Source organism: Stegodyphus dumicola, chromosome 2 (genome assembly GCF_044657685.1).
Source record: "Stegodyphus dumicola isolate Sdum_Otavi_A_Nest chromosome 2, ASM4465768v1".
Lineage (NCBI taxonomy): Eukaryota > Metazoa > Arthropoda > Arachnida > Araneae > Eresidae > Stegodyphus > Stegodyphus dumicola.
In genome coordinates, this window is record NC_140769.1 from 271,216,178 (window position 1) to 271,244,085 (window position 27,908).

The 27,908-nt window shown below is 31.8% G+C and overlaps 2 protein-coding genes across 2 annotated transcripts in view; one reads left to right on the forward strand and one right to left on the reverse strand.

Annotated features, from left to right (window-relative positions):
• Positions 1-646: 646 nt before the first annotated feature.
• On the reverse strand, positions 647-1,714 carry LOC118203020 (putative dimethyladenosine transferase). Its single transcript, XM_035375262.2, has one exon. The coding sequence runs from the start codon at positions 1,593-1,595 to the stop codon at positions 675-677; it is 921 nt and encodes a 306-aa protein (XP_035231153.1). The 5' UTR covers positions 1,596-1,714; the 3' UTR covers positions 647-674.
• A 1,567-nt stretch (positions 1,715-3,281) lies between these two features.
• The window catches only part of Mad (mothers against decapentaplegic homolog 1), a 41,301-nt gene continuing 16,674 nt past the window's right edge, over positions 3,282-27,908 (forward strand). Inside the window, exons 1-5 of the mRNA XM_035375263.2 lie at positions 3,282-3,356; positions 9,717-9,962; positions 15,912-16,083; positions 19,441-19,692; positions 23,327-23,419. Coding sequence (XP_035231154.1) covers positions 9,732-9,962; positions 15,912-16,083; positions 19,441-19,692; positions 23,327-23,419 — 748 coding nt within the window. The 5' untranslated portion in view covers positions 3,282-3,356; positions 9,717-9,731. The remainder of the gene's footprint in view (positions 3,357-9,716; positions 9,963-15,911; positions 16,084-19,440; positions 19,693-23,326; positions 23,420-27,908) is intronic.

Here is a 27,908-nt window from a genome sequence, read left to right on the forward strand (position 1 = left end):
TACAAAGAAATCCTATACTCTGCCCAATTTATGTCCCTTACAATTTTGAGAAATTTGTTGAATCAATATTTTGCTCCTTCGAAGAAAATGACACTTTCACGCAGGAATGCAAAAGGGTTGCCGAAGTGGAGTATTCTATAATTTGCTGGGTTACCAGAAAAATAACTGTCCAAAAAGTGTGCCAAGCCAGAAATCGCCAATGGGGGTCCTATACTCAAGCTGTACCCCATTTTTAAGACAGTAGCAAAATGGAGTAAAGTGTTTTATCACGAAATTTAAGAAATTGTAATAACCAGTAAATGAGCAATAAATGATCAGAAAGCATCGATTCGTATTTAAGCCAAGAGGTTACCAGATTTGGTGCGATTTAGCTTCACTTGGCGAATGGACTGTAATCTCCAGTCTAGCCCCCTTTTTCTCTATATTTTAGTTATATCATGCACATCATTGTCCCATAACGGATATGAGTTGTGAACAAATACAAGTTATATTTCCAAGACAGTAAGACAGTAACTCATTCAAATACAAGAAATTCTCCTAGTCAAGAAATTCCTGTAAATTCTATGCAACTCATTCAAAAGCGATAGGATTCATATAAAATACTGCAGTTTTATACTAAGAATAACAGAAAAGGCAAACATTCATATCTTTCAGTAATATATTTATTTACATAATTATGAAAAATGTAAACCATTAGAATTAAATTCATGCATCAATAACAAGAAATCATCAACATCCATAGTCCGTGGTCTCATTTTATCGAAATTATTTGTATTTAAGACACTTTCTATTTTTGCCTTAATATCAAGATCTTTTGGGACATCAATATTTTTTAATGAACAATATGTCATATAGTTTTTTTCCATCATTTCTAAAACAGAAGTTTGCTTAAAAGCCGCGCTGATAGTTTTATTCTTTCGAACAAACAACACACGAAGTAATCCATCCCACTCTTTGAAATTAACTGGTGGTGGCGGATTTCGAGGTTCTAATCGTACAACAGAGGATTCCACTTTTGGAGGCGGTCGAAAATTATTTTTCCCAACTTTCATAAGGATATCAACTCGAGCAAGTAACTGAGTGTTAACAGACAAACGACAATACACCTTACTGCCAGGTTTCGCTACAAGACGATCAGCAAATTCCTTCTGAAACATCAAAATAGCACATCTAAAGAACGGTCGATGAAGCAATAATTTGAAAACAAACGGTGAAGATATTTGATACGGTAAATTAGCAACACATATATCAAAGAAAGGGAGATCAGTCTTTAGTACATCTCCGACAATTATCTGTAACTTATGTTGCATAGGAGTACCTTGTACTCGTTTCTGCAGCTCAGCAACAAGACGAACATCTATTTCACATGCTATAACTTTTTTCACTTTTTCTAACATTTTCACAGTCATGTTTCCAGTACCGGGACCAACTTCCAACACTACATCTGTGGATCTCAAAGCTGCTTTTTCCAACATGCTGTTAATAATTAAAGGATTTTTTAACACGTGTTGGCCAAGTGTGGTGTTGAATCGTATACCTTGTTTTTGGACCTCCTCATGTTGACGATACTTTTTATTACTTTTCACTTTCGGCATTTTGCAATCGATGCGCGGAATCTACCTTTTAAATAACCTTTCGGAGTAAAACTGATGGATTACTCCAATGCAAAATCCTATGTTTACACCTACGACACATTCTCGATTACACAGCTTAGATATGAATGTAGCTACAAAAGGGCTTTGCATTCTAATGTATAATTTATTATTCTACGAAATTTTAGTCTATATATTAGATAGAATACATAGATTACATAGACTATATATACTAGATTATTTCCATAAATTTAGTAAATTTAGTCTCTATGTAATTTATTAGGTACTCTGAATCTAATATTGAAGTAATTTCATTTAGCAGTTCAAAATGAAATGTTTTATCAGAAACATACTGAACGCATAAATGTGTGAGAGTATGTAGGTGTATAATATAAAATAAGAAAGCAAATGTCTAATAAATTACTAAATTATCAATTGCTATTTAAATTTTATATATCTTCCTCCTAGCAGCTTCAGCGCATCAAAATTTTTCTGGGCTGCGCTGTTTCTAGATTAATTCATATCATATGACTTTCGTAACGCTAATTTCGTAGCTAATTCGAAACTTGAACTCAAACTTTGCCACATCGAATATCGGATCCAGTTTCCAATGGTAGTTGCACTACTTGATACCATGTCTCAAAGTAGTGGCAATACCATGAAGTCATGCCATGTTGAAACAATCATGGCATGTGGGAAGTAACACAAATTAATAGAGAATCAGCTTAATTTTTTGCAATTTAGAGGGGAAAAAATTTACGAAATTTCAATCTGCAGCTTTCACTTCTAAACTCCATCTTTACTTATCAAAATATTTTTTCACTTCGCTGAACAGTATTATACATTGACTGTAAAAATATAAATGCCGGTTACATAGATATTCATTTTTACCTGTAAAATTTCTTATTAAATGCTTCTATTTTCTATTACATACAAACAGCACAGTATCCATGAGTGGTAATGAACAAAAAGAACCATTTTATTAAATTCAGCAACCTTGTATGAGTTAGCAAATGTTTGGAGGGGAGTGCGGATAAGCAAGAAAGTACCTATTTTCTTACTGTAGCCTTTTTGTAGTAATTAAACATTTCAATGCAAGCTTATCATTACTTATTTAATTCAGCTCCTTATAGATTTTGAACCTTATTGCATTGGGTTCGAATGCGTAAGTCCATCGTCATGAAAGAGTTTGCTGCAATTCACATTTAGTGTATCAGGGGGGGAAAAAAGGAATAATGTTATAGAATGCAAAAGGCAGAAACAGATCTTCGGCTTGCCCTTAAATCATGAGTGCACTTTTGGTTTGATATAGTAAAAAATATTATATTTCCTGAATGTTTGGGAAATGAGAGTTTCCGATAATTTCCTAGATGATCAATTCTACATTTCAGAAGGTGCACTGTTTTCCATGGGGCTAACACAAGGCAGAAGAATACAAAATTAAAATGCGCAAACCTTAACAAAAATGAAATATCTCTTCTGTAAGTATAATTGATGATGACTTGTAATAGGAAAATGCGGTTAGTTCGTAATAATCGCATTGAAAACACTAAAGAAAGTATTTCAGAAGATAATTAAATAATGTCGCACACTGCCGTTGGAAACAATTAATAGCCATTTGTTATTACGTACTTCATATAAATGTGTAATTATTCATCTTTCAATGACGTACAATGGCAGCAACCACAAAATGACCCGAGACCGAGAAGAAAAACTCCAGTCAGTCTGACGCCAATGAGGATGGTAGACGCTGTTTTGACTTAGGTATTGTAAAAAATTGTGTAAATTTTTGTCTTTAATTTTTTAATGTTATATTCCTTTCTCATATTTTACTGAATCATGTAATTAAACTCATTTTTTGTCACGTGAACTTTTTCATTGTTTCTTTTTGTGAATTTGGAAATGCATTGTTAATCTATCGTATACTGAGCGATAAAAAAAGGAGAGGCTAACAATATTACCCTTGTTCTGAAAGCGTGAGTAATCGTATCCATTTAATAGGCTTAAGGTTTTTCAGATTTCGTGATTAAAGGGTTTATCAACTTATATATTTAAATGAGAACTTTTGATTTGTTTTCATAATCCTTTTAAAAGCTGTTACACAGCCATTTCTTACGTTGAACTACGTTTTTAATGAAATGAAAAAAAAAAAAGGTCGAAGGATATAAGTGAGTTTATCTAACAGATGTGATGTAACTTTTGACATACATTGGCTTACGTTGTTTTAATGCGAAATTTGTTTTAAATATTTCTAGAAGTGTTTGAAATAATCTTTATGGAAGTACCTGACAAGAGAAAATCTAGTATTAACCATGTGTTGATATAACGATGTGTGTTACGCAACTCTTTTTTCATGATAAGGCATCGTTATATATATAAGAAATATTCAAAAATAAAGCAGAGTAATTTTATTAAAACTGTAGTGATTTATAAAAATGACACAATAAACATGTGCAGGTATTTCGGATGTGAATGGCAATAATAGTGGAAACAACAATGACTCATAAGTATTACTCATATGTGTATGCACTGAATGTTTGAAATTTTGTTTTATTAGTATGTACTTCACTTGCGAACATTTTTATAATAACTATGTTGTATAATTTTATTACTAAAGTAATTTAAAACTGTCTTTTATCAAAAATACATCTTAATTAAAAATATCTGTAAACATGAAATACTTTTTATTAGTTCTATTAAAATCGTGTGTACGTTTAGAGAATAAGGATATTATAATAATAAATCTTTACTGAACAAATATTGTCATGAATTTTCTTTTGATTTAAGTTTGTTATAAGCAAAGCTCTTAATTTTTATATAAAATTTCACTGTTATTTCTTCCTGTCAGAAACTTTATTATATCATCTTTAATAGGGTTTGTTAAATAACACTCCATGACTCTTGGATACGGAGCTTAGCATTTTTGAAATATATATATAATATATTACCTGTTTCTAAACTTCAAATATATGTTACTGTTACACAGTATGTTTTAATATAAATGGTAATATATTTACTTAATTTTCCTAGAAAATATGGTATTTGAGCTCTTAATTATTTCACTTGTAGAATACTTTCAAGCTATAAAATTAATAAACATCAGACCAGCTTACATAGAACATATAATGTAAAACACTTTCAAAAGATCAGAGGTAGAGACCATTTTTGTCTTGAGACCGCTATAATATTTTCCTATTGTTATCATACCGAGTTTAATATTGAAATAGAATATTTAATTTTAGCAAAGAAAATGTGGTAAAAATTTATCGTACAGTACCCCTTGGGAAATCTTTCTTTTTTGATGCCATGTTCAAAGATGGGAAGGCAAAATTTCAAGATGGTCACTACACAAAACCAAAAATAAAAAGTCGATGACTTACATAAACTCAGTATCCATGTACACATCGACCTATTTTTCCTTTTAAAAAAAATCGGAAAATTGCACAAACTAGGCATTGCGCACTGCCTTATCTTTGTCCATGTACACATTGATCTATTTTCACTTAAAAATCAGGAAGCTATCATGGTAACCAGTAGTTTACCAAAATTAGCGTTCCCGAAAAACCTACTTTGTGCTGTGGGCTGCCAAATTTGGCGAACAACAACACCTCTTGGCGATTTTTTTCAGAAAAAAAAACCAAGGGGTACCATAGAATGAAGATTAACCGAAAATTTAGTAGTAAATATATTGGTTTATTTACTGTTTTTCCCCTATTAAAATTTGCTTCTGTGTTTGCACTTCAGTAATGAGATACATTCCGGTGACATCGGAGGTCACGTAATGTAAGAACTGCTAATGTAAACAAATAAGTTTTTGCTGTGGTAAATGTGTTGGAAATTTAGAAACTTTATTTATTTTTAATTAGTTATGAAATTTGCATTTCAACTTTATTATTTCATCCATTAATTAACCATTCATTTGGTTAGTATAATTTTGGTAACTCTTATATATTATTGTTATCTTCATCATACTTTGTTCGCTGCTTTACCATGTTTTGATTCTTAATATTTATTTATGAATTCTTTCCTTGATCTGATAATTAATTCATTTATAAAAAATGTAAAAATGAATACATAAAATAATACCAGTGCAACTCTGATTAAAAATCCAGTTATAACCACGTGCAATGCTGATAAGGACCACGTGTTTCTGAGACTCCTTCTCCTTCTTTCTAGATATTTCTTTCTCCTGATGAGGAGGGACCTTTAGCTGCCCTCGAAATCGATTGAGTGTTTCATTATACTTACGCTAAATACAAGGTTGTTTTTACGATTTTGAACATAAAATCATGTTTACATAGGTTGCTCTTCTACACTGAAAAGAAAGTTACTATAAATATTAAGTCATAATTTTATCAGCTTAACAAGCAGAACAGTAAATGTAAATAGTTGGTTTCTGAAAATTGTAATAGTCAAATTTCCAGAGCACTGTAAGTTAGCCCTTAAATCATGTAAGATTAACGATACCAATGTTCTGCGCAGTTCAAAATTAATATATAATTTTATACAACTTAAAATTTAACTTTTAGCAACTGGCTATTATCCTATCAATAATATAAACTGCAAATTAACACATTTTGTGTACTATAATGTAAATGTCAAAAAGCAAAATTTGTGCAACTGAGTTCACTGCAGTACTAGCTGTAAAACTAATAATTTTTCATAGTGCATTTTTCTTCATTTTATAGTAATAAATAATAAAGTACTATATACATTTTAAATATTCAAAAAATAAATTTGAAGTTATTTTTAATCTTGTAAGTTACATAATTTATGTGTGCAGAATTTTTTTTTTTTTTTTTAAATCATGTAGCTCAAAAAGATTTTCAAGTGTATTTATTGAAAAGATCTACCATAGGAAATAGACAAGTATAATTCTATATATGTGTATTCATTAAAAATCGATTACAACAGCTAAAGGGTAGAGTATATACTTTAAGGGTACCCCTTGTATTATGGCGAAGTTGTTGTTTGATTTATCGCCAAGTTGTTGTTTCATTTATGGTAGCCTGAGTAGTGGAATGTTATGGAAACCCTATTGTGATGTAATCGGGTGCATGATTCTGGGAAATTTTGAATCATGGGATGTTTTGTAAGCGTTTTTGTGGTGTGTGTTGGTTTGATTCTTTAGACGGTAGAATGGCCGAATGTAGTAAGATTAATTCGAAGTTTCTGTACAATTTGGAGCGAAAGTGAAAAGAACTTTAATTGACTGGTGTGTAAATGAAGGTGTACTTAGTAGCCATTATAAGTGTCCTGTATGTAGGAAGGATATGTGTCTAGTCGAACATAAAAACCGTTGGATTTGAATGGGTTTGTAGGAAGAAAGGTTCAGATGGTCACTATGTGAAGCGTTCGATCAGAAGGAGTACCTGGTTTGAAAAAAGTCATTTGAGTATGATTGATATTTTGATTTTTACGTGGCTCTGGGTGTACGAAGCGAACTCGAAAATCATGGTAAGTGAATATTTGCTTTGGTAATGCTTAAATGTATAACATGTTTTTCTTTTTATATGTTATTTTATTGTTTGGTTTAAAATGTATTTTATTGAGATTATGTGTTTTTTGTTTGCCTATATTATAGAATTTGGTGCTCCTTTGACTTTTTAAGTGAAAATATATCGATGTGTACATGGACAAAGTAAAGGGAGTGCGCAGTGCAAGTTTGTGCAATGCTGGGATTTCTTTTTTTAAGTGAAAATAGGTTGACATGTACATGAATAAAGTCAAAGAAGTGCGCAATGCCATTTTTGTGCAACTCGGGGATTTTTTTTTTTTAAGTGAAAATAAGTCGTATACATGGATACCGAGTTTGTGCAATTGTTTGTCTTGTTATTTTTGGCCAAAAATCGCCGCTTCGCAAGCCAAAATAACGAGTCAAATAATTGCACAAACTCGGTATTCATGTACCTCCAAAAAATTGCCAAGTTTCGCCAAGGGGTACCCTAAACTATACTTTTACCCAGCTAAAATATTAAAATTATCCTGATGAAATTAATAAAATTTTAGCTGCATAAAATATTCTATGACACTAATTAATATTAATGAGAGAAAATTGGCTTTGTATTTATGTTCTTGCAGATAAACAGATCTTTCACAAATTTGGCTATTTCAGTAATTTAGAACAACTGTTCATGAACTATAAATATACTATTATTACACTCACATTTAAAAGTTTGGAAAACATTATTCAAGGTCTTGGACATAGTTTTCAATTAACTCGTATACACATAATATTCTTAATAAAAGCATTATTAATACTGGTAATTCTTATCAGTATTAATAATGTTTCACACATAAGAAAAATTTATAAATCTTACCTCGTTTTCTGTAGAAATTTGTACAGATGTTTCATAATTGATTTCTTCATTTCAGCCTTAACACAGCTTGTTATAAGTACTGTGCTATCGGGCATTACTTTGAAACAAATATTGTTCGCATATTTTTTCTTGAATAACAATTTCCGTGAATATTCTTGTTGACATCAAGGAAAGAGAAATCATTTCCTAACGTATTTTTTAAAATCTCGCAATAGCCATAAATTTCTAAATTCGAAAAATCACTTTCAGCGGAATATCTGCTATCGACTCCATTGTAAACGTAGAACATGCGGATGATGTTGTTATTGAACGACATGACCACATTTTTCCTCTTTTTCTCTTGTGGAATATATCTCATTACTTAACTACCTAATGCAAATGCTTAGATTATCCTACTGGAACTTTGGAACTAAATTACCTAGTGCAAATGCTTAGATTATCTTGCTGGAACTTGGGAACTAATTAGCTGAAATATGTAGGTTATACTTTGATTATCTGGTGTATATTTTCTGTGTAAAAATTTTGGAACTACTCTGATATGCGCCCTCAAGTCGCCAAATATTTTTGGCGAGAAACTTCACGCTGCCATATTACTATCTAAATTTTTTTTCTACATTTTGAACTTTTAGCCTAAAATGTCTGCAAAAACTACGTTTTGAACACACAATTTAGCTAAAAATCCGAAACAAAAACAAAAAATTTAGATAGCAAAATCGTAAAGTTTCTAATCAAAAATATTTGACAAGAATCCATGTACACAGCGACATGTTTTAACTTAAAAAAAAACATCTACGAATTGCACAATGTAGGCAACGAACGAATCTACAAACTACGCACACCTCGCTTTAATAAATTAACATAACAACAAGAAATTTCAAAGAATACCATGTACACAGCATCCTGTTTAAACTTAAAAAAAATTCTACGAATTGCACAATTTAGACAAGGAAGGAATCTACGATCTACGCACTCCTCGCTTTAATAACATAACAACAATAAATTTCAAATAATATCATGTACACAGCGTTCTGTTTCAACTTTAAAAAACATCTACGAATTTTACAGTCTAGACACTAAACAACAAAATAAACTAAAATAAATTTCAAACAATTTAAAAAAACAACAATAATGACAGAAATTCATACTAAAGAACCAATGAACATAACATTCTACAAAATAAGAACAAGGATAAAATAAAATGCACTTACTATGAATTAATGCGTTTTCGAATAGCAGAAATATAAATTTCATACCGCCTTTAACATGCTGCCACGTAATCACTATCGTATTTACATGACAGCCAGACACACTATCCAGAAAATTTATACTATGGTTCACAAATAAATAAAATCACAAATCCCTACTTCTATCATGCACTGCCATTAAAAATAATCTCCCAGACCCTCTTTCCACACTTCCAAATACCCACTACCCCCAACAGGATAGCCACAATCATATTTCCTTTTGCTGAACTTCAATTCAACAACTCCCATCTTCTCAGACACAGAGGCGAACCAACGAGCTCCAGGGAAAGATTTTTCAATGTCAACAGGGTTGCCATAGAACACGCAATCGCGCCAAAAACCAGTGCAGAACACATATCGCCACATTTGGTGAAATTAGGGTGTATATCAGAGTTGTACCAAAATTTTAACAAAGGCCAGTCATTTAATGCACATCCTCTTATTGAAGGTTTTTGTATTAAAATAAAAGTACTTTCTGTTTTCAAAGTATAGTAAATGCCTAACTTACATTAATCTTTCTCTTTATTCTAATATTTCTTTTTAATTTAAAATTATTTCAGGTTTTTCATCTCGCCATGACTTCATTGAACAGTCTGTTCTCTTTTACGAGTCCTGCTGTAAAAAAGCTCCTTGGTTGGAAACAGGGTGATGAAGAAGAAAAGTGGGCAGAAAAGGCTGTGGATTCTTTAGTTAAGAAGCTGAAGAAAAAGAAAGGTGCTATAGAGGAACTGGAAAAAGCTTTGAGCTGTCCTGGACAACCGAGCAAATGTGTCACCATTCCACGCTCTCTTGATGGCCGATTGCAGGTGAGTCTCCCTTTTTATTCTGCTTTAAGCTGCTATGTAGATTAAAATCATATTATTTAGTTTCAAACACAGAGTTGGCAACTTTCCCGATTTCCGAACATGCACCTGTAAACGCGATTTGGAACTTATTTCTCCCAACTTTCTCTTATTCTTATAGCTTGACTTGATACTTTCATTATTTGAGTAATATTCCATTAGAGTGGTGTCAGCTAAAAATGAGAAGGAAACAATGCTACAACAACATGCCAAATATTGTGGCTCGAGAACTTGACATTTGAAAATCGGTGGTTGAGATTTCTAGTTTTCGTTTGAAATATTGGTACTCATTATTTTGAGTATTTTTTTATTTATGCTTGAAGTGTTGTAGCTCACAAATTCTAATTCTCGTTTGAAATATCATCACTCGTTATTTTTTAGCCATAATTCGCCAGTTTTTTAATACAATGATGTCGAAGAGGCTGCCATAAGATTCTTTCAGTGCAGAGGAATAATTCATAGCAATGGACTTTGTTCTTAACTTCATCAAGCTGCTACATGGTGTTATTACATACATTCTTGCTTTGGGGGAAAAAAAAAAAAAAAGGGATTGAGAACCTAAACATGGTTTGAAGACTCGTGTCTTTCTTTACTCAGTGCCATTTGTTTTATCTGCTGTGGGAAGAACTGATGTTGGTTGAATTTTGCCAACAGGTTAGAAATCAACCATAGTACCACAATAGGTTGGAATGATTACTTTAACGGTTTCCCTGCCGGTTATGTGAGGTTATATATTGATAGTTAATGTTGTGTCATAGAAATAGATTGTACCCATATGCCGACTTAATTATTATAAGAAGTATGATTTAAAAGAGGCAATAAAAGATTATTATGTGTACCACATTGATTACTAAGCCTTTTAAGCATAGAATTTTATGAGGAAAAATTACTTCTTCAGTGGCACATTATGTGCTGGCATGTGGCAATTAAAAGTGGGTCAAAATAAGTAACAATAGGCATTATTTTGGTGTCAAACTACATCACAAACAAATATCTATATTACAAATTAATTTATTACAAGATAGTTACAATGATATTATTGCAAACTATATACTTTGGAATATTATTCGTGTGTGATCTTTGCACGAAATGAAACTTTGATTCCATTCCAAACCACATACAAAATTGGGTACTTTTCCATTTTGCCGGCGCAAGTAATAAAGTCGCCGTAAATGGTACAACCGATGCCAAACGGAATATCCTCGCTGGTAACCTTTTACGCCTCATTTTCAAAACAAGTCGCAGCCATTTCTTATCAGATTGATTGTTTCTTTCAATACTGGCATAAAATTGCATAGAGTTTTTACCAGATAGTTCAATTTTATGCCCTACGGCCATTCACCATAGTCATGTCTATTAAGATGCAATCACACCGCTCATCCGAAGGCAAAAATACAGAAAAAGCAAAGTAAATTGTTAAATTCATCAATTCTAATGTGAATGCACTAGCGAAGTAAAGCACTGCAGTTTTACATAATTTTTAGTAAGCTATTCATATGAATAAAAATGATTCCTGCATTTAAACTTCTGTTCCATATTAAGATTTAACTTGAAATTAATGAGAGAATTAGATTTTTGTAGCTTAGTGTACGTGAGATGAGATTACTTGGAATCACGCGATATGAACTGGCAAATCAGGATGCTGTTACTTGGAATCACGCGATATGAACTGGCAAATCAGGATGCTGTTACTTGGAATCACGCGATATGAACTGGCAAATCAGGATGCTGTTACTTGGAATCACGCGATATGAACTGGCAAATCAGGATGCTGTTACTTGGAATCACACGATATGAACTGGCAAATCAGGATGCTGTGCCATGAAAGCATAGTAAATTCTTAAATTAATTTCGTTTTACAAATTTATTATCTTTGTTTATTCCATTTTTACACAATTTTAAACGATATTAAAATGTTTATGCCTTCAAAATAAAAAATCCTTAGAACTAACATTTGTTAATATTTTTTGTGTGTATACTGTGTGTTGTCGCCAATAAAGTCTGCTTGGCGACTTCTTTATTTTGTCAGTATTCGCCAGCTTTGTCCTAAGTTCTTTTAGCTCAGCCTGATTTAGACAGCATTGAAGGTTCTTTTAGGTTGTTTAGGTTCATGTTCCAAAATTTTAAATTCATACATCCAAAATGATATTGTTTTCTTGTATGTAGTTTATTTTATTTAGCTTTAAAATGAGCCATTTTGATTATATTTTTTTCTGCTATAATTTGAAAAATGTTGCAAAATGTGACTGTGATCTATTATTTTTTATGTATATCAAATATATGCATAAAAAATAATGGATATAATTCAAATAATACTATACTGAATATATAGTATTTTTTTAAATTATAATTTTCTATTTTTTTTTTTTTTTTTTTTTTTTTTTTTTCTTCCTGATATAATTCTTGAAATTAAATAGGGGAAAATTTTTCCAATTTTGATTGTCCACATTTAAAGGGATACATCATGATACCAACCTTTTTGAGGTATTATGAAGATTGCTTTTAGAAAAGATTGCCTAAATGTAATCACCATCACAAGCTTGTATATGAAAGGTTAAATGGTCAGGTGACAAGAAAGATGGTGAGAGGTTAAATCTAACTGTAGCAAAACTGTATATGATATTCGCTAGAAGATGGAATAACATATTTGTTTTGAAATTTCTGTGTCGTGAATTTTTTGTTTTGTGGGAATAGACTGAACTGATGAGATTTTTACAACAAAATCAGAGTCATGTAGAACATCTAAAGGCTCAGGTGCTAGGCACTTAACAGGCTTCTAGGCTGGGACAGCCACATCCTGTGTGTAGTGACGTGTGGAAAGGCATATTTTTCCTGGCATATAGTAAAATTCATTATTGAGAGAAAAAAGTTCTCGTGATAAGCAATGAGTGAGCCTTGCGTAAATACAGTTCTAGGAGTCAGTTGAATCATAAGCTGGAGATGGCAAGAGCAATATTGTAGAAAAAAGCATAAATTTGAAGTCGCATGCTGCTGTCACGTCTTCCAGCGCTCAAATGAGGGTAGGATGAAATGAATGCCTAAAATGTAGTTTGACTGCCATTTGACTACTAATAAGCCACTAAAAGCTTAAAAATTGCTGCTGGGTTAAAAAGTACTTAGAAATCTCTTGAATGTCGGGGATCATCTTCCAGTAGCTGGAAAATCAAGATGACGCCGTGCTCGATGCACATAAATGAACATAGAAAAAAGAGCAAATATAAGTTGCCCAATGTGTAATGTTTGGTTATGCAACTCTGTATTATACGATGTAAAATCTATTTCATATAATAAAGTTTTCTTGAATAGGTGTGCATAGTAAGTCGATCATTATGTGTGGGACATATGTACCACACCTATTAGCTACGGTCGGGACATGTGTTTCCCTGTCTCTGGCTTGAAAAACCATTTATCAAAAAAAACCTCAAATGCTAAATTTACCTTATTTATGACATATTTTATAGAGTTGGATAGGAAACGGGGTATTTTTTTAAATTCGTTGCCAAGGGGTTAAACAAATTTGAAATTCTTTGTCAGAGAGGATATCGATTGAATTTAGCTAGTTATATATTTAATTTAAAATACAAGAACTTATTTATGAAGCATGGAATAGTATATGTAGCCTTTAGATATTATCCCTACATATAAAACTAGTCATTTAATGAAAGGGTTGAAAGATGTAGCATTTCATACAGAAATCTTGTAAATGTCTGTATTCTATGCACCTTTAAGTTTTGGGTAATTCAATCTGAAAACTTAATAATAATTCAGACTTTTAAGAAACCTGGTTAGGTGTAATTAATGTCAATAAAGTGTCTTTGTTATTTGTTGGAATTTATTGTGCATTTGTTTAAATTTCCTCATAAAATAGCATAGCTGTTATATTCTAAACATTGAAAACAATCTGATTCTATCAAAATTTTCTGTTAAAATTATTTTGCTTGACTTGAAGTAGGTTAATATAAGCGGTACTATTCGGTTATGAGGGCCATAAAAAATCGCCAAACTATTGTTGATACCAAAAATAATTGGGGCTACCCTAACGCAAGAAAGGAAGTATAATAGTAAATAACTATCTAAGATTGATGTTTTAATTTAGATGAAAGGTTATTTTCATATAATACTTTTTTATTATTATAATTTATATAAAAAAGGCTAAACATGATTGAATGGAAGAATAGGAGTAAATAACTATTTCAAATCAATATTATAATTTATATAAAAATTGCTAAAGATAACTGAATGGATGCCTGCATCGCTATTTTGCTACCGAGTTATCGCTAAAGCATAGTTTCATCTCGTTGGTTGATCAAACGTAATTTTCTATAATGAATGATGCCTTTTCTTTGAAAAAATTCTCGGTAAAGTTCAGAATTGCCCACTTATTTGTTTGCCGCTTTTTACAAGGGTAAAAACAATTGGATTTTTGTCAACTTTCTTTTACTTTTTAAGTGAAAATAGGTTGATGTGTACTTAGATAAAGTCAAGAGTGTGCGCAATGCCATTTTTGTGCAATTCTGGGATTTTTTTTTTAAAGTTAAAATAGGCCGATGTGTACATGGACACCGAGTATGTGCAATTCTTAAAAATGCGTCAAACAGTGGGTGATTCTGCACTTTACCCAAAATTCTATTGCAGACTTTTCGTCATGGGCAATTCCCAAATTGTAAAATCCATAGGACATCAAAAAAGGATTTAAAATTAAACTAATATTTCAATGGCATCTTAAGAAATATAGAACTATATAAACTTACGCAATCTGAAATCAGCGCGTACGCTGGATTTGGCGCGCTGTTTAAATGGCCGCGTTTGCTAGATTTGTCGCTTTTGCGCATACATTTTCACTGCAATTTTTTTACGGCCCTCAAAACAGAATAGTACCTCTTTTTGCTATTAATTTTCAGTGTTTTTATAGCTATTATTATGGATAAAGTAAATGTTTATATTTATAAATGGGTACTTCAAGGAAAGAAGCAGAGCAACAATATTGATGTTAAGCGGTTTCTCATGTAAAATTATTAATGAGTAGTGATACTTTAAAAGAGATTTATTGCAGTCTTCTTTTTTGTAGATCCAAAAACGTTAACAAAATTTTTCAGAATGAATTATATCTCAGCATTCATTCTCACAAGAAGCTCTTCTATAGAAACGAAACAATCTATATTTAGAACAGAGAATATCCTGCGTCAACAAAGTTTTTTTTTTTTTCCTATAGTTTTTCAGAGAATAAAGGTTAATCAAATTTCGACAAAATTTTAAACAAACGCAATTTTTGACTGGACATGGTTATTTTAAGACCTGTTTGAAGCTATATGGACTTGCTTCAGGTCCTTTGTGCAGCTGCGTTAGCAGAGATGATGTTAATCATATTCTTGAGTGTGTCCATAATGTTTGTCAGAGGAAGATACTTCAAACCACTTTAATGCACCAGTCTGTATCTTGGCCACCAATTCTTTCTACACTTTTAAATGACTATTCAAACTCAATTTAAATTATTGAGTTCTCTTCTTTTTATACCCAAAAGGGCATTAGCCTGAATGGGCTATTAGCCAGGGAACGAGAATTTCCGTTGTCCGCTATAAACGCGGAAACACTTTTCAGTTTGTTGAATCTGAAATCAGCGCGTACACTAGATTTAGCGCGCTGTTTTAAATGGGCGCGTTTGCTAGATTTGCCGCTTTTGCGCATACATGTTTGCTGCAATTTTTTACGGTCCTCAAAATGGAATAGTACTATATAAGCTTTAAATATGCCATTTGTATTTAAGTTTGTAGTAACTTTTTTAATCTATCAGACTGGCATTGTATCTAGACTGATGCATTTTTAATAAAAAGTAAATTTTCATTTAGCTTTATCTCACTATGTGTTGTCAAAGAAATTATTTATTTTTGATTCAAAACTTGTTTTCATCTTTAGGTGTCTCATCGTAAAGGTTTACCTCATGTAATTTATTGCCGTGTTTGGAGGTGGCCAGATTTACAGTCTCATCATGAATTGAAACCTCTGGAATTTTGTGAATATCCATTCTCAGCAAAACAGAAAGAAGTTTGCATAAATCCTTACCATTACAAGAGGGTGGAAAGTCCTGGTAATTTTTTATAATCTTTCAAATATAATTTGAAATGGTATTATGATGTAATGCATATATACTGGATTATAGATGAAAGCCTTTCCCAGTTAAGTTAGATAATTTAGTACAAAACAAGCCTTAAACTGCATCCACACTAATGCGTTAACCAATCAGAAGCGAGTTCAGAGGCGGCATTTGCTGGATGGTTGGAGGCCACACAAGTTGACATAACTTCAACTGTTAATTTAGAAGTCAAACAACAAAAATCAGCATAATATTTTTGAATTTTCACAGGACTAGTTACCAAACCATTATCTTCAGTTGCAAAAGTGCAAACGATTGAGATAAGATGTAATGATTAGACAAGAAAGCATGTACAGGAGATAAGCTACTGATGCCATCTGTTGATGAAACCAAGACTAAAACAAAATTTCTTTAAAGGGTGAAGGCAAAGATGGATTGGAATTAGGGTCGTTAACTAGAACAGAAAGATTTTTTTGAATGTGAAATGTTTCTAGAAAATCCAGTTCCACCAATGCAAGTGTATGTGGTTTATATATATATATATATGTAATTTTGGCTGCAGAAAAATTGAAAATGTGATTTTTGGACCAACAATGCTGGGCCACAGAAGACTTCTGGGTTTCCTTTTTTCTAGCGTATGCTTCATGTTCCTTAATGCGAACCAAAGCATTTTGTTTTTCAAAATAAATAATTACAAGCAAATTGATGGACTAGCCATGGGAAGCCCCCTCAGTCCCATCCTGGCTGATATCTACATGCATTATTATGAATCAGAATTGTTTGAAACTTTAAACTTCCCGGTATGGGACTTGCAGTTTTTTTTTTACATTCTGGTCACACGTAACACATTCAACTTCAGTACTACGGTTTACCGTTAACCTTCATCGGTTTGCCTTCCACCGCACTTCAAATCATATCATCCGATGAAAGAAAAGTTAGCTTGATTTTATTCCTATGCTCTTTAAGTTTGCTCTTCCAAACTATCCCTTGATGAAGAACTAAATTATTTATAAGCAATAGCTATCGACAGGAGCTTTTCACCTACCATTATTAATCAAGCAGTTCAAAAATTATCATCTCAACATATCAAAATTCACACTTTTGTTTTAGGAGATCATAAACATTCTGTTGTCATTTCCTTCTTTCCATCAATTAGCTATAAAGTTGCATGTATTTTACAGAAATTTAACTTTTGCGTTGTTTATTCTCCCATCAATAAAATACCGAGTTCCATACTCAAGAACCCCATTCCGGATATGAATTCCTGGGGTATTTACAGGATTCCTTGCCAGTGTGGCTTAATTTACATTGGCCAAACTAAGAGAGCCTTAAAGTTTCGCGTTAAGAAACATGAGGCATACAGTACACTCCCAATTATCCGTGGAATTGGGTGGTGCAGCCGCCGCGGACGACAAAAATCGCGGATAATCTGAAAAAAGCTAAAAACGGGTATAGCGAAACAGAAAACAGTGATTCCAACTTTGAAAAATCGTTTTATGTACAATAAAATGTAAAATTAAGAGCAGGAAATGTTTAACTAACGCTTAATATTTTAGTATATCGCTCAAAACTAACCTAAAATGCAATTTGTTAATGAAAAGAGAAAAGTGCTTTGTACTTACGAGAGGCGTCAAGGATACATGAAAAAATTAATACATATGTACTGTTTTAATACTGTAATGTATTATGTAATTACAGAAGCATAACTGTAAAACTACACCTTTTTGAAGAAATCAGTCATTCGTGTTTGCTTCTTGCTTTGGAAGCATTTTCTCTTGATCCGAGATTGCATTTTTCGTAGCATAAGTTTCTCAGCCAACTCCCCGTCGTCTTGTTCTTCCAAGTAGCTCAGCAGTCCGTCAACTTGTTGCAAAGCCGCTTCGTGAGTCTTCCGCATCTGCACAGTGGGCTCTTCTTCACCTTCACTTCGCTGTACTTCATTCTCGGTCTCTTCCCTTGCTTTCTTCACAATTTCGTCATCTGTCAAGCGTTCGAAGCCAGGTTCGTTGACGTCACACTCCAACCACTCGTTAATGCTTTAGGCATGTTTTTGTTAATGTTTAAAATATCAGAATCACATCTTATTAAAAAGAATGGTAATAATTTCTGTGAATACATAACTAAGTAATTGAAAATATCTGCTGTAGTTAGTCCATTACAGGCCAAGTAAATAAACTTTTGGTAAAGCACTTTGGTAGCTTGAGTTTTTTTTTTTTTTTTTTTTTTTTTAAATTTAAGAAACGACACAGTTTTGGGAAGCATAACATTTACATGCTACAAATCATAAAGAATTTTGGGCAATAGGAAAACTGCCTTTCTGTTACTTTAAATATTCTAGGACCTATCTTCAGCTGTATAGAATCGAAAATGGTTTTACATTTTTTTCTTGTACATTTTTGCCCTCTTTCAAAGCCAGCATGTTAAAAAAGAATTCTAAACATTTAACATTTGTTCAGAAAGTGCAAAAATGAACTCTTATAAGTTGAACATTCAAAAGCTTGCTGATGATGGTTTTTGTTACGACTTCTAATCTCAGATGAAAATAAAAATACACAATATAAAATTCTTATAGTGACAGTTCTCTGATGACTGATAAAATTCTTATGGTGTTGTAAGAATTTCATGTGGATTTGAAAGTATTAGTTCCTCAACAAAATATATGAATAGTTTATAATTTGAAATGACCATGGCAAGATGTTTTTCTTATGCTGTATCTTAACATAAGTGTATGGTGAATTCAGTTATATTGAGTTGGGTATCTTATGAGTAGATGGAGCTAAGCAAAGTAGTTTATAAATAGCTGGTAAGTTTTGCAGATTATTTGTAATAACTATATTGTGCATTTTAAGTAGGTATGTGATTATAGCTTTTGGTATGTTTTACTGCCTTATTTCTTATTAAGCTATGCATTCTTCAGAAAGTTTTAGGACGGCTATTCAGAGAAAAAACAATTGTATGAGGGCAGGAGTTCATCAGTTAGTTTTTTGTATAGATAACATTTTAGTAACAAATACAAGTGAATTTTGGTTTTAAAATTTTCCTTAAACAAGAAACACAACTGCTTGTATACACCCCTCTTCCCCAAAGTTAGACTTTTCTTGTAAAAAGTTTTTGCGAATTTTTTTGTTAATTAGTGTTATTTTCAAAGTTTTGTGATATAGATTGATTATCCAAGAAAAGTATTATTGCTATTATTGTACTTGCAATTTCATATAGAAATTGAAGTTAGTGTTAATATTTTATGCCATATGACATTAGTTTTGTTGTTATACATTAATGAACTAGATGCAAATATTCCAAGGCTAAATGTTAATTTGCTTCATACTTTAAACTTATCTGTTTCATTTTTAGTATTGCCTCCTGTTCTGGTACCAAGGCATAGTGAATATCCTCCAGGCCATCCTATGCTGACTGCTTTTTCTCCACAAGTAACTGATACAGCTATGCCTCAAAATGTCAGTTTTTCCCCTCAAGGTTTTACAACTCCTTCACCAAGCAGCACAGCTTTGTCAAGTTCATTATCAGTGTCTTCAGGAATCAGTGTTCCCTCACCTGGTACTAGCATAAATAATTCAGCACCCAGCAGTCCATTTGACCTATCTGGTATTGCATTTTTCTTATTGACTAAAACTTTAATTATAGTAAAAATTAAACTCTCTCTCAGCCAGTTAGTAAGCTTTGTTCGTTTTATTTAAATTGAGTTTGTTTGAATTTTTTTATTAAAAGTAAACTGTATTGTGGATTTTTTGGTATGCATATGTCCCAAAGTCAAAAGTCGTTAATTCGGACACCCATAATCCGGACCTCAAAGCTAAAAACTTTCTGCGCATGCGCCGCGTTGACACATGCGCATAGGCGTTTATGCGTGCGCGTAAGACCTTTTACGACTGCGCGTGTGCGCAAGCGCAGAATACGTTTTCGCTTGCGCTGTTTTATGTGTAACAGACGGTATAAGTTAAAATTATCTAATTATTTATTTCAGTTAATGTTTATGATTGCGTTGTTCCTTAATCTTTGAATTGGATCTGGCTTATTATTTTTTGCAGACTGTAAGAGCAATTTTATAAAAGTAAACTTGAACTTTCGATTATGTCAAATAGAATTTCCGATGCTGGAGCTCCCAAAGGATCTAGAAAACGAAAGTATGTTTCAATGTCCATCAAACAAAAAGTGGAATTGCTGCAAAAAATGGATAAAGACATGAAGAAGGTGACAGAGAGGTTAGTAAAAACGAAAAAATTTCGATTGACAAGTTAGTCGGTATTCACGGCACAGCAATTACGGGACTTGAACAGCGGAACTTTGTAACTGAACAAGAAATTATGTCTGTTTATAGAATTAAAGAGAAAGTATTATCATATAAAATGAAGCAATTTAAACAACTTACATTGAAAGAAATGTTTAATAAAGTAAACAAATAAATATTAAGCTCTTTTTTTTTTTTTTTTTTGTAAATTTTGATACCCTTTAGATCATAATTGTTCTTTATTTCATAAATTACAGTTTCATATTTTTAATTTTAGAATTTCTGCATGCCATCTTAAGAGATTTAAACTGATGATCTATTATCCGGAATCGCCGAAGTCCCGACGAGTCCGGATTAACGACTTTTGACTGTATAATGCAAAATCCAAAATCTGGATGTCTAATATGCTGAAGTACATGCAAGAAATCTAATATAAGAATCCTGAAACCACCAGAAAAGAAAATAAGAATCCCCCCCTTGCACAGTTTTAGGAATGGAGAGTATAATGTTTAAGGAAAATAGGTATGTCATAAACACAGTTTTTCTCCGGATTAATTGAGATTCCTGCGCAAAGTTTACATGAAATCTGTCTCTCTCTTTTTTCCCCCCTTCTATTGCTGTATGTAATAAAATGCAAATAAATTTTCTGACAGCAAGACCATCTAAAGAATTTTTTAAAATAATATTTTAACATAATAGTGCTGGAACCCATTACAAGGTCATGGAAGAATGTGTCTGGAGATATTTTTAAAAAAGCTTGACAAAATTTGTCCAGCTATATTATTTTACGGTGGTGATGAGAGTCATGAATATAAGGCTAGCAAAAAATTGAAATTTTTCAGTTAGGAGAATTTATGAAGAGATTTGGTGAAGTGGTAATGAATGAAGGTGTTTGTCATTGTGATGGCAGTATTCCAATCATCAATCAACTAACAGATGGTAGAATCTGTAGTATGGTTTTAAATCTAGAAAATATTGCTACTAGTAGTGACAAAGAAATTGTTGAGAATTAAGATTTCGATTGCCAGTTTGGTATGAATTCTGCGCATAGCAATTGCAGGACTTGAACATTGTACCTTTTTAACTCGAAAGGAAACAAATTAAAGAGAAAGTATTAAAACAAAACAGTTTAAATAACGTGTATTTAAAGAAATGTTAAATATGATAAACAAATATTAAGTCTCAGTATTTTATAAACAACCATTTCATTTTTTAAATTTCTACATATAGTATATAAATTGACTAGATATAAATTGATGGTCTTTAAATTCAGAATTGCTGAAACCCTGATGATTGCGGATCATGGATTTTGTACTGTATCTAGAATTTAAGAATACTGTAGAAGAAATAAGAAAAAAAGAGAGAGAGAGAAGAAGAAAAAGTGATGGGGAGGAAAAGAATGTGTGCTTCTCAAAACTGAGATCTTTTTACTGTTAAAATATTTTACTTTTATTCTTTGAAACTGAGCTAGAAGAAGCAACAGATTTTGGGAAATTTGTTCTTTTACTTCTGAAGACTTCTTATTGAAATCTATTAATAACCATATAGAATCTGAAATTCCATCAATGAATCTTTTATCAGATAGAAGAATAAGATGGTGGTTGCTTATCTAGGATAATTGAGGAAAAGAGAAAATAGGTGTGTAATGTAACTTACACATATTAATTGCCATGGGGTTATGATAAATGTATGTTAGAAAATAAAGTACTGGTTAGAGACAGTGGTATCCTTTTTTTTTTTTTAGATGTTTATTAATATTGATTCCTGAACACAACAAAATCTGAAAGAAAACTGCTATGTTTTCTTACTTTAAACAAACAAATAAATCAAAAGCACAGAATATATTGACTAATTTGAAAGTATTAAATAAAGTTATAATTATTCAAAAAAGAAAATTTACATTTTATGCTGAAAATTTTGTAGAATATTTTCTCCTTTGCCAAATTTATATTTATACAGTAAAATGTACTTTTTAAAGTTTTTGCGGTGGTATAGCTTTTCTGATGTAATTGTAGTTCTAGATTTCAGTATTAATGAATTTCAGACACCCTATTAAAATATTAAACTTGTGTGTGGTTTATATTTAAGTATGAAATAGAGATGTTCCATTTTCAGAAAAATTGAAAATCATTTGAAAAAACTATTAGACAGTGTCACTTTCTTCACTATCAGAAGCAGTACATTGAAACATCCTTTCGCTTTGTAGATCCTTTAGCACCTCCAGAATCGGAAGCTCTATTTGACATAATTGAAAGTTCAAGCTTACTTTTTATAAAATTGCTCTAACAGTCTGCAAAAAATAATAAGCCGGATCCAATTAGAAGATTAAGGAACAACACAATCTGCAACATTAACTGAAATAGATAATTTTAGCCTAGCTTATACCGTCCGTTATACATTAAATGTGCATGCGTAAACGCATATGTGCATGCGCAAAGGTATTATGCGCATGCATAAATACATTATGCGTTTGCCCATGTGCAGAAATTTTGTAGCTTTGAGGTCCGGATTACAGATCATTCTGAATTTTGGACGTCCGGATTAAAGACTTTGTACTGTATATGTTTTTAGGAAGTTTAAGGCTGATTGGTAAAGGCCGTATCACGCTTAGTGCATTTCTTCTGCTTTGGGACAAGATCAGAAAAAATCACCAGAGATCATTTTGGGGTTACCACGTAAAGGGGAAACTGGTTTTCAATTATGATGATGCTGATTAGTTGAAAACAATTTCTAATTTTTTCCCCACAAAAGAATGGAAGAATTGTGCATCTTTTTTTAATTGGTAAACCAGTTAGAAAAATTATTTGAAATATTTGTTTTTCTGAAACAAAGAGATGTGTGTTGTGTTTGAAAAGTTAACTTTTCAAATGCAGCATTTAAATTTTTTCCATATTTAGCATATTGAATTTCGCTGCAAATTTTGTAAGCATAAATTTCATCTATTTCTGTAGAATGCAGCTTTCTTTTTAAGATATTTTTTCCTATATTCAGAAACTCCTCCACCTGCCTATAGTCCTCAAGATGATAGTCAGCATGGATCTGAAAGCAATCATCAGACAATGGATACTGCTGCTCTGCCTTCAGGTATACAAATGTTTTGTTATGATGTATGTCATAAGATGATGAATGTGTTTCACTTTGTGGCAGATATTGTTTGAAGTTTGTTTAATTCTTAAAAAGTAAGTTAAAAAATTGCAGATATCTGCTTTGAAATGAAATTATGCATTGGGCAAGTGTTAAGTAAAAACAACATTCATTTGTGTAAAATTCTTCATAAATTATTGAGTCTCCAACTTGTACACTTTGCACCAAAAAAAGGGGGGAGACAGTTCTACAGGGTCGATTAACAGAATTTAACTTGCGTTTTCCATCTCTCGAAAGTTCAACTTAGGATATATATTAGATTTATGTATAGCATTGTTCTAACATAGGTATTTTGACACAAAAACGGACTTTTTCTGAAATAACATACCAATTTTTTTCCATATTTCAGTTCTCCGACTCAAATTATGTCTAGATATTAAATTTTGTAATTTTTGGTGAGAAATTTAAAATTCTATTTTTGAGCATTTGTCCAGTCTGCGGCGAAAATAATTCATTTGGTGAACTTCTTAATTTTTAGCAACCTATTTTACTTTTCTTTTTTCATTGTACACAAGCGAAAAAAGCCATCATTCATACTTTCAAACAGTTTTAGCAAACTGCATAAGCCACATTTGGTGGTATTGTCGCTTATAACAAATATGCCAAATTTCAGAACATGCTAGTATGTAAATTCTCATATATTTTAGAAAATTTTGAATAAAACTCTTAATTTTTTGCAGGTATGCTTAGAGATACATTTACTTTAAAAGGATGGTATATATTTTATAGATTATAATTCAAATTTTTAAAGGTTATTCAAAATATTTTTTAAAACATTTATAAAAATTACTTAAAACTACATATTATTAAAATAAATCATAAAAAAATAGGTAAATTTTATTTAGAATGAACCAAAATTTCGACATGTGAAAGTAAGAATTGAATAAGTATTATAAAACAGAGATATTAATAAATATATACCAAATTCAACTAGCATGGAGGAGCTAAAATTTTGAGAGCTAATTTTTTAAACAGCTACTCGTGCCATTATTACAAAACTTGGCACTTTGGCATTGTTTCAGTTGTAGAATCGAAATAGTAGGGAGGGGAATTGTATGTTATTTCAGAAAAAGTCCGATTTTGTGTCAAAATAACCTATGTTAGAACAATGCTATATGTAAATCTAATACATATTCTAAGTCACGCTTTCGAGATGTGGAAAACGCAGGTTAAATTTTGAAAATCAGTCCAGTAGAACAGGGGACTGTCTGATTTTTTTGTGCTAGGTGTACATTTTTGAATGAAAGTGTAAGAAGAAAAAAAGTGTTCATTTCTTAGTCTAAATTATTAGCAGATATTTTATCTTAAGAGATCTTATATCAGATATTTTATCTAAAGATCCAATTTCCCTTATCCTCATTGTAAAAGTGATAGGTGTTATATGCAGTTTTCATTTCAAAATCACTTTCTGATTATCTGCATCCCCAAGAAAAGTTGCATTGATGACTTTGGACAGCATTCACAAACTAGTTGGTGATTAATTTTTGCCAACGTATGAAAGCTATTTTTAAAACAGTAGCATACTAAGACTTCCATATTGGAGCAGGCACTAAAATTTAAAAACCAAGAAACATCGGTAATGAAACTTTTTTAAGAAATCCTTCTTTTTTGAGCTTTTGTTCTGTTAATGAATACAACGATCTGTTTTCACTTAGTCAGAATTGCTCAAACTCAGCATTGTACAATTTCAGCTTCGCTCTTTGTCTAAAACAGGCGTGCTGTGTACTTGGTTTTTTTTTTTTTTTTTTTTTCCCCCTGTGTTGTTACTCTTCCCTTGTGCACAACAATCTATTTTCATTTAAAGGAAATCACTATTGCACAAATCCAATATCATACAACTTTAATATTAGGCATTGGCCTAAACAGACCTTCTGCATACATACCTGGGTTGCAACATAAATATTTTTAGTGATGCTATAGGTTGCTTTTACTGCTTTATCTCATGAATACTTTTATACTACTTTTCAGTGGGGTGCAGGTAATAAGAAAGTATCTAAAATTGTTCTTAAAATGTAGTATTACTCATCATTTTTTGAAAAGTAATTTTTACTAATAAAATAGCAAATTTAAGTAGACAAAGTTCTGTTTTTTAAATAAAAGTGTTTGTTATAGGTCAACTGTATATTAATAAGTTGTAAAAGCATGTCAACTGTCCAGAGATTTATCTCCCCAAATTTCCAAAGTTTCTAGAAATGCCATAATTTTTTTTTTCTGGAAATCCTTAAAATGCAACATCTGTTTTATGCCTAAAATCTGTTCATTCTAATAAACATTTTTAAAGTCTTGATACATTTCAAGATGTATGTAGATGTAATTATATATAATTGTCAGTTAAAAAATTTTTGGATGTGTATAGTAGTTAAAGTTTTCCTACTTAGACCTGTTCTGGTAGAACTATTTCATTGAAACTTGGTATATATAATATATGGACCATGGAGGGGGAACTAATAAAAAGTAGTAGTTCCAATTTTGACTGACAGGTGGCACTTTTCTTGCAATTTAGAAGGGACAAGAAACAAATTTGGATTTCAGATTTTTCAGATCTTTAGTGATTTAGAAAAATTATTTTTCATTGACTCTTTCCAAGTAAATTTAAAGACAATTTTAGCTTCTACTCTTAATATATTTCTTACTTGTTTTATAATGTCTGTTATAAATATGAAAAGAATGTAGCTCTGGGGTCTTACTTAAAAATGCACATTCATTATAAATATCACCAGTAGAATATCTCTGCTGTTCTAAAACTTGCACCGATTTCACTAAAGGAAGAAAGTCCTTTATGTGAAAACACCTTTACAATAAGCATTTGACACACGAAGACATATTGGGCAAGAGAATGTCATATAAAACTGATTTGTTTTAAATTTCTTGTTAGAGGCTTAAGATAAAGAAAGATGGATTCTGTTACTTTAACCGTTTGACTGCTAAGCAATTCTTGCAAGAATGCACGAAAACTGCAGGACATATTTTGACTTGATGTTGTCAAATAAAACACTCTCATTTAGACAAATATCAATCAATTTTAATAATTCTTTTTGTATTATAAAGCAACAAAGACATACTGAACTGCATCGCGGTTTTCGAGACAAATGAATGCAGCACTTTTACGGTTAATCCTTTGCTTTTACGGCAGTCAAACGGTTAATCCTTTGCTACGGCACACCTAAAAATTTCCTTCTGTATGCACAAAAAAATTGAATGAAAAAGGATTTGAAGGTTACTATAGGTTACTCTGAGCCTTCTTTTATTTATAGTGGATGGCAGCTCAACACAAACCAGTCCGTATATTTTTTAGCAATGTTTAGTTTGTTTTTTTAAGACCCTCATTTTTCAGAAATTTTCCAGAATTTTTTTAGGGTATAAAAGGAATTGTTTGAAAGGAAATTTCTATGTTATTTTTTTTTGGCTGTATGCTTATCTCCTTCCTCTATATTAGTTTTAAGTTTTTATCTTGAAATTTTGCCTAAAATCGAACGGCGAACCGAGGTGTTCCCAGACTGGGCTCACTGCTAGTCTAGGCCACTGAGAGACAGCTCTATCTTTGTTTCTTTGCAGCTCATCAACATAGGAAAGTGGGTCCCCATCTGTGCTTCATTTCCTGTTTTTTTTTGGGGGGGTAAGGAGGGGAGGTTTGGTTGTCAACTAAGAAATTGTTATGGTGATTTTCTGGAGATAATTTTATCAATGAGCTGTTTGGTTTTTCACTACAGCAGTTTTCTTTCGGTTTGGTTCAAAGAAATTTTCTTAGCACTACGTGTAATAGTTTTGTAGACATTTTTATTTTATAGTTATAATTTAAAATTGTAGATTTAAATTATAATTTAAAATTGTAGATATAATATTAGTTTATTTTTTCAGATTTTTAATTATTTTCCAAATGGATCGGAGAGGGCTGAGCATTTCTAAAGCACTGAAAGTGCTACACGAATTGCTTTCAGATAGTGAATCTGATACGGATCCCAGCACATGTGTAAAACGTGCAATATTGGGTTGTGCTTTTTTAAAGGTAACCACCTTTAAAAAAGCACAACCCAATATCAATCACTATATCAACCCAATATCAATATAATCACTTTCTTCGAAAAGTACCACAATGAAGAAAATAGACTAAAGTGTAAATATGAAATGTAAATATCATATAGCCAAGTTACCTTTTTTTTTTCCCCCATTCATAAGCATGTAATCATCATATAACCCATAATGAGCTTTTTAGGGGGGGGATGTAAAGTAGCAGATCTCCCCGTGGCACACCCTGGGTAATGCTAAATCTGCTATGGTATTCAGAATCTAGTGCTTTTTAATTGTATGCAAAATCTCTTACTCTTTCACGCACTTTCCAGCAACGCTCGTTTCAGCACTCTTTTCGAAGCTCTATTCAATCAGTGTGCCTGAAGCGGCAGAATTAAAATGATAAGTGCATTCTTTACAA